Genomic DNA, 8,002 nt, shown 5'->3' with positions numbered 1-8,002 from the left:
TAGCTTGCCTACCGATGGGTTAGGAGGAATCGCTTCCAAGACTTGTCCCTGCATCCTCCACTTCCCATCAGCCCCAGGGCAACATGAGAGGACAAAGGAGAATGGTCTTGCTGGCTGGGAATGGGTGAGAGTTTGAATTCTGGGCACCAGGAGGGCACCAGGTTGAGGAAGGCTGCATTGGACCTTGAACTGGCACAAAGGGATGCCTTCTCAAGAAACAGCTGCTGGGGCAGGTAGGAAGGGAAAGAAACACACCACACAGCCTTGCTCATGGTTGCTTTCTGCCGTTTTATTCTTGAATTTGTACAGCTATATTTTACAGAACGCATTAATGCAGTTTGACACACCCCCAAACCCTGTCACCCGAGATTGACTGATTGTAACACAAGTGTATAAAATGAGACCAAATTATTATTATCTTAATAAAAACAACAACACCTGACATTCTCCATCAAGAGTCTGCAACGACCCCCTTTATAGCGACACCGTACCTCAAAACTGGGCTCTAATTTAGTCGAAAAGAAAGGCACTGTGAGAAAACGCAAAAAAAGAGCGAAATAAAAATAAAACCCCAAACGAACATTGTACATATATACAGACTGGGGGAAAGGAAAGAAAGGAAGAAGGAGAACAGAACACAAAATTAGGTTTTTTAAATTATTTTAAATTCCTTCTGCAGCTTTGTTGGTTTAATACACACTCTTTTTTTTGTAAATTGTAAACCTTCACTTGCAAAAAATACAAATACACACTCAATGCTCTTAGACAAAATATTTTCTCACTAATACAGATGCAATACTTTTAAAATATCTTGTTAAGTGCTTTGTCACAATAAAGACTCCCGGATCAGCCATCTGCCTGCAGAGGTCTAGCAGGAGACTTTAATGCATATATATATATGTGTGTGTGTGTGTGTGTGTGTGTGTGTGTGTATGCATTTAATATCTCTTTTTTAAAGGTTTATATTTTTTATATATTTATATATATTTATATATATATATATATTCATATATTTACAACTCTGCCATAGATTCCATCACCTTTGGTTAAAAAGTTAAAGCCCTCTCCATTCTGATAGCATATACAATCTCCCCGCCCGCCGCCCCCGCTCTTTCGTTAAAAAACACACAATATCATTTGCAAAAAAAAAAAAGGAAAAAGAAAAAAGAAATAACAATTTGTTCCCATGAAACGATCTACATTCCTCATCTCCCGGCTGCGAAAGGATCAGGCCTTTTGCAGCACAGACTTTTAAAAGACAGGGGTTCTTTCCCCCCCAGCTCCAAAACCCAAACTCTCTTGCACGTAAACACACACGCACGCACACATACACACAAAATGTCGATCTGACTATATATATATATATAGATATATATAGAGAGATATATAGATATATATATACTTTTTTGAAAATTCACATAACTGGGAAGCAGGAAAAAACAAAAAGGAAATGTAAAACCCGTGTCATTATACCATTCCGCTCTTCCTCCTTTGCAACTGCACTCCGGGCTTCGAGAGGCACTCCATTGTGTGACAATAAAGAATAATAAAGTTTTTGTCCCGTCCCCCCCCCCTAAAGTGTTACAAGTTTCCTTTGGACATCGCCCTCACTGCCCTTCCTCCTCCTCCTAAGCCAGACCCTCTTCTCCCGAGAAACAGGTCATTCCTTCAGCAAGCCTTCGGGAGCTCGGCGGCGCCTTCCACTGTCGAGACGCGGTACTGCACCTTGGTGTTGGTGATGGCGCCGTGCTTCTGGCGCAAGTGCAGGCGCAGCTGGCTTTTGTGGCGGAAGTGCAGGTTGCACTTTTCACACTGGAGTGGGGGGGGAGAGGAGAAAAAGCGAAAAGGCATCAAGTCAGGGCTCTAAGAACAGGGATAAATTGTCTTTTCTGGTCTTTCTGTATGCAACAGCAGCAGCTGTTGGTAGCCAGTCATTGGAAAGGAAATTATATCCCAACAAAAGGGGAATGGTTAAGTAAACTGTGTGAGTACCTGGAGTTAGCAAAACGGACGGATTTAATAAGGCATAAACCAAAAATTATAATTCAGTAGCAATGGGAATGCTTAAATGAATATACAAGCAGGTTTCCTGAGGTTTCCGCAACCTGAAGACCACTTCTGCGCATGCGCAGACCATTCTGATGCCCAGAACTGGACACAGTATTCCAAGTGTGGTCTGACCAAGACAGAATAGAGTGGCGCTGTGGTCTAAACCAGGCATCCCCAAGCTTCGGCCCTCCAGATGTTTTGGACTACAATTCCCAGCATCCCTGACCACTGGTCTTGTTAGCTAGGGATCATGGGAGTTGTAGGCCAAAGCTTCTGGAGGGATGCAGGTTGGGGATGCCTGGTCTAAACCACTGAGCCTCTTGGGCTTGCCAATCAGAAGGTCGGCGGTTCGAATCCATGCGATGGGGTGAGCTCCCATTGCTCGGTCCCTGCTCCTGCCAACCTAGCAGTTCAAAAGCACGTCAAAGTGCAAGTAGATTAATAGGTAAAGGCAAACAGCGTTTCTGTGCACTGCTCTGGTTCACCAGAAGCGGCTTAGTCCTGATGGCCACATGACCCGGAAGCTGTACGCTGACTCCCTCGGCCAGTAAAGCGAGATGAGCGCCACAACCCCAGAGTCGGCCACAACTGGACCTAATGGTCAGAGGTCCCTTTACCTTTACTTTAAGTGTGCCTTTAAAAACGAAGCAAAACTTATTGCTTATTGAAAGGTAAAAAGGTAAAACCTTTTTACCTTTCAATAAGCAATGCTTTTTCTCTGTATTAAATTTAGTGCTTTCGATATGTAAGTTTTATCTACATTACATGTGATTTACGCGGTATTTTTAAGATGCATACTTCTAAGTAGAAATGTGATTTTATACAGTATTTTATATTGCAGGTTTCTGCGCTGTACCTATTCATCTTATACATGAATGGCCTGTGGCCTGAGAATTACTGTATTTTTTGCTCTATAAGACTCACTTTTTCCCTCCTAAAAAGTAAGGGGAAATGTGTGTCCATCTTATGGAGCGAATGCAGGCTGCGCAGCTATCCCAGAAGCCAGAACAGCAAGAGGGATTGCTGCTTTCACTGTGCAGCGATCCCTCTTGCTGTTCTGGCTTCTGAGATTCAGAATTTCCCCCCTCTTGTTTCCCTCCTCCAAAAACTAGGTGCGTCTTGTGGTCTGGTGCATCTTATAGAGTGAAAAATACGGTAATAAAACCACGACTTTTAAAGCCATCCAGGTTTTTGGCCACTGCTAGCTGTTGGGGGAGAGCACCAGCTTGGCGAAGCCTGACTTACAAGATTCTAAAATTGTAGAATTGGAAGGGACCCCGTGGGAAATCTAGTCTAACCCCCTGCAATGCAGGAATCTCCAGCCATGGGGCATTCAGATGCCGCGACTTACATGGTAGGGCTTTTCCCCAGTGTGGATTCGCAGGTGACTCTTGAGGGTCTGCAGATGCCGGAATCGGGTCCCACAGATTTCACACGGGTAGGGCTTCTCGCCGGTGTGTATCAGCACATGAGCTCTCAGGTGTGCTACCTGGCGAAAGGAATACAGGTGTCAAGAGGGGCGGTTCCCACGAGTTCATTTGGGTCGTCAAATGAAACAGGATTAATAAGAAATCAAAGTTAAAAAAGGAATGGAATTGCTTTTTAAAGATGAATGAGAACCCTTTACAAAGAAACAACAAAACGAACTGGACTCCTTGGCAGGCTTTGAATAAACATTCACAAACTTTTTATTGATAACATTTAGATAGATACTATGTTTTTTGCTCTATAAGACTCACTTTTCCCCTCCTAAAAAGTAAGGGGAAATGTGTGTGCGTCTTATGGAGCGAATGCAGGCTGCGCAGCTATCCCAGAAGCCAGAACAGCAAGAGGGATTGCTGCTTTCACTGCTTCTGGGATTCAGAATATTTTTTTCTTGTTTTCCTCCTCCAAAAAACTAGGTGCGTCTTGTGGTCTGGTGCGTCTTATAGAGCGAAAAATACAGTAAATTAAGGATCTGTACATTTTTGTAACATGCAGAAAATAACATATGTTGATAAACCAGAGAGAGGAGCGGAGAAAAGTCTGGGTGGGGGGAGAGTGGGTTATGTTTTTGGGGAGGGGGAGGGGACAAACAGAGGGGGAGAATTTAAGGGTGATATGTTTTTTGATAAAATGTGATGCTGAAATTACTAATAAAAAAATTAAAAAGAAAAAAAGAAGAAGAATGGGATTGTTTTAAAAGCTACTTGACAAAATAAGGTTCCAATAACGATACTTGGTTGTGTGCCTAGATTAACTTCAGAGGAATAAGGGAATTTTCTTTTTATAACTGAATAGAGATTACTTAAATGTAAGAGAAGTGTTGAAGCCACAAAGAGATAGAGGGAAGTCAATAAACATATAGGGGACTCAAGTCAGTTTTGGGGAACAGAAAGAATGTGACTGTAAGGGGAGGAAAGAAGAAATATGAAGATAACTTCTTTCTATGAATTTTGTGTATAGAATATTCAAATTATGGGTTGTACTCCTTAAAGAATTTTGCGTATTTGACAAATATCTTTTTCTTTTTATAATTTCCTTTAATGTGTTTTCTTTTTTAAAAAATATACGTGGGTGTTAGGCTGAATTTTTTCTCTTTTTTTGTAAATTTTATAAATGCAATAAAGATTACATTACAAAATTTAAAACACACAAAAGAAAGACCCCCTTTGGTGCTGGCAAAGGGGTTCCAGAAGGGCCAAATTCTCTCTCTCTCTTTAAATAATCTTTATTAATTTAAATTACACACATATACAAAGAATTTACAATCTCATACTACAAAAAGAAAATTAAAGAAAAAACAATTAAGAAAAAAGAAAAGAAGAAAATACAGGGGAAAAGAAAGAAGAAAAAGCAGATTTGTGTGCATAAAAAAACCCTTAATCTTCCTAATTCACTGTCATGGAGTGCATTACTTCTGGGTTTCGCCGCTTGCGTATGCGCAGACACTCAAAATGACGTCACGTGCATGCGCAGAAGCGGCAAAAAGCGACGCGCGCTTGCGCAGACGTGCCGTCACTAGTTACGTTTGCTTCTAGATGTGAACGGGTCTCCGGAACGGATCCCGTTCGTATCTAGAGGTACCACTGTAATACTTAAATAAACGCTTAAATAAAAAAGACTTCTGACAAAACAAGTCTTCAAATCATTCATTTTTAAATAAATAATATCTATTAAAGTTTCAAAAAAGTTACAAAAATGAGGGGGAAAAGGAAACAAAAAATACAAAATACAGAAAAGTAAAAACAATTAAAAACAAGTCAATCTTTCCATGTCTTGTCTTTCATTTACTTGTTTCCCTGACCTCCTCACACCTCCCTTTTTTGTATTCTAGTTCAATTAGTTATTTCAGCAAATCCTTTCAATCATTCTCATTGTACTGTTTATACTGTCGTTTTTTCTGCAAAGTTTTATATTCTTTAATATTGTTCCCGTCTACTCCACAAGCGGTATTGGTTGTGTTTACAAGTATCACTCAAGTTCTGCTAATACGGCCAAATCCTCCGCCTACCAGCTACCCACCTGGACAAACCTCGCCCCACAGGTCTCGCACTTGTAGGGCTTCTCTCCCGAGTGGATCCGCGTGTGGGTCTTCAGGTTGGCCGGCCGGTTGAACTGGGCCCCGCAGATGCTGCAGCGATACGGCTTCTCGCCTGTCTCGACAAACAGAACGGAGCCTGTTTAGTGTCGCGGTATGAAGCAAAAGAAAGAAAAAAAGAGAAGGTGCTTCTATGAAAGTGTGTGTGGCCCGCCTAGAAGGGAGGGCGCTCCTTTGGGTAAGGAATGGGGCCTGGGCGACTAGGGTGCCCCCTCGCCTTCAAAACTCTCAGCGCCAAGGACCCAAACGGATAGGAAAGCCATAGGAAGTTGCCTTATACGGAGCCACACCATTGGCCCCTGCAGCTCAGTATTGTCTACACGGGCTGGCAGCATCTTCTAGCCCTGCCTGGAGATGCCATGGGACCTTAATAATATAATAATTTATTATTTATACCCCGCCCACCTGGCTGGGTTTCCCCAGCCACTCTGGGCAGCTCCCAACAGAATATTAAAAGCACAATAAAACATCAAACATTAAAAACTTCCCTAAACAGGGATGCCTTCAGATGTCTTCTAAAAGTCAGATAGCTGTTTATTTCCTTGACATCCTCCTGGGAGAGACATGGTGGCTTGGGTGCACGCAGGCTCCGCGCTGCCCAAACGGTCCACCCACTGTCTCCCCCCTCCCTGCTGTAGGGTGGCTGAGTGGGAGGAGGTAGGCAGACTCTCGAGGCCCTGCGGTGTGCCCTGCCCCTATGGGTGGTTCGCCCTGCCTCTGGGTGCGCTGCCCCCGGCGCCTGAGTGACTTCCTCTGTCTCCACCCCCATCGTTCTGTCTGGACACTGAGGTCCAGCGCCAAGGGCCTTCTGGCAGTTCCCTCACTGCAAGAAGCCAAGTTACAGGCAGACGGCCTTCTTGGTGGTGGCACCCACCCTGTGGAACGCCCTCCCACCAGATGTCAAAGAGAACAACAACTACCAGACTTTTAGAAGACATCTGAAGGCAGCCCTGTTTAGGGAAGCTTTTAATGTTTGATGGACTGTTGTATTTTAATATTTTGTTGGAATCCGTCCAGGGTGGCTGGGGAAACCCAATCAGATGGGTGGGGTATAAATAATAAATTTTTATTTATTTATTTATTTATTTATTTATTTATTTATTTATTTATTTATTTGCCTGCATCCAGCACAACCAAACCTACAGCTAAGTACAGATACTTAGACTGCGTACACTTTTTTCCACGTTACATGTGAATAACTCTACAAGGATACAGCTCAGCTTTTTGTGTACCCAGGTTGCATACTCGTTAAAACATTACATGTGAGCGCCCCTCATGATTTTCCCAGAACCGGATAAGGGTTTGCCCCCATTTTACAGATGAGGAGCGGAGGTTGCAAAGCCAGCCAGAGAGTCCATGGCCAAGGCGAGGTCATTTGAACTGCTGACTCCCTGGCTCAAAGCTCGCTCCCTTAACTCGATGATACTGCCTGTCTCAGATCCTTCCGCTGCCACAGATCACAAAGTGCTTTACAAAACAGAAACAGCTTTGTCCCTCGAAAAAGGGCACCTCAACACTGTGCGGGGACACAAATTCCCACCGTCCTCCAACACTGGTCAGGGAAGGCGGGAATTGTGGCCCGCCATTAATCTGGAGGTTCCCATTCCTGCACCGGTTCTCCCTCTTTTGGTCCTCACTGAAGGTTTTTGGGGTTTAGTTTCATTTCAGCCAGACATACGGGGGGAAATGGAAGGTGGAACAGACTCCTTGAGGAGCTGGTGGACTCTTGTTTCTTGGAGGTGCTTTAGCAGAAGTTGGACGGCCATCTGCCAGGGATACTATAGCTGAGATTCCTGCATTGCAGGGGGTTGGACTAGATGTCCCTTGGGGAGCCCTTCAATGACTCATTTGAGGTTTTCAAGCAGAGCTTCGGTGGGCAACTGTCAGGGGTTCTTTAGCTACGATTACCGTGTTGCAAGGGATCTCTTCCAGCTCTACGGTTCCGTGATCGTATGACCTCGGAGGGTGGTGGACCCTCCTTCGCTGGAAACTTTTAAACAGAGCTCAGAGGGCCGTCTGTCCGGGATCCCTGCACTGCAGGGAGTCAGACTAGATGGCCGCTTGGGGCCCCTTCCAACCTGGCAATCCTGCGGTTCCACGGCCCCAGGCCGCATGGCTCCCTCGGCCTGACCGTCCACCATCCCGACAGACCTCTCCCCTGCCCCTGTGGCGGCCCAGAAGTGCCGTACCTGTGTGCACAGTTTTATGGCTGGCAAGGTTCCCTTTGTAGCGGAAGGAGGCCTGGCAACGGTCACACTTGTAGGGCTTGTCGCTGTGCATTTGGAGGGAGTGTCTCTTCAGCGACGCCTCTTCCGAAAAGCGGCAGTGGCACTCGTTGCAGAAAAAGGTTCCGTTCTCTGTCGGGGGAACCGA

The 8,002-nt window shown here is 44.6% G+C and overlaps 1 protein-coding gene across 6 annotated transcripts in view; it reads right to left on the bottom strand.

Annotated features, from left to right (window-relative positions):
• Positions 1 to 268: 268 nt before the first annotated feature.
• The window catches only part of BCL6 (BCL6 transcription repressor), a 74,988-nt gene continuing 67,254 nt past the window's right edge, over positions 269 to 8,002 (bottom strand). For 4 of the 6 annotated variants that reach the window (XM_081910975.1, XM_081910973.1, XM_081910972.1 and 1 more), the window contains 4 exons: positions 7,819 to 7,986; positions 5,554 to 5,708; positions 3,401 to 3,538; positions 269 to 1,812 (listed from right to left, as the gene is read on the bottom strand). In XM_081910975.1, coding sequence (XP_081767101.1) covers positions 1,669 to 1,812; positions 3,401 to 3,538; positions 5,554 to 5,708; positions 7,819 to 7,986 — 605 coding nt within the window. In that variant the 3' untranslated portion in view covers positions 269 to 1,668. The remainder of the gene's footprint in view (positions 1,813 to 3,400; positions 3,539 to 5,553; positions 5,709 to 7,818; positions 7,987 to 8,002) is intronic. The other 2 variants (XM_081910976.1, XM_081910977.1) reach the window with 2 other exon arrangements.

This window comes from Podarcis melisellensis (genome assembly GCF_964234715.1).
Source record: "Podarcis melisellensis genome assembly, chromosome: 5".
Taxonomy (NCBI): Eukaryota; Metazoa; Chordata; class Lepidosauria; order Squamata; family Lacertidae; genus Podarcis; species Podarcis melisellensis.
This window is presented reverse-complemented; position numbering and strand designations above follow the sequence as displayed.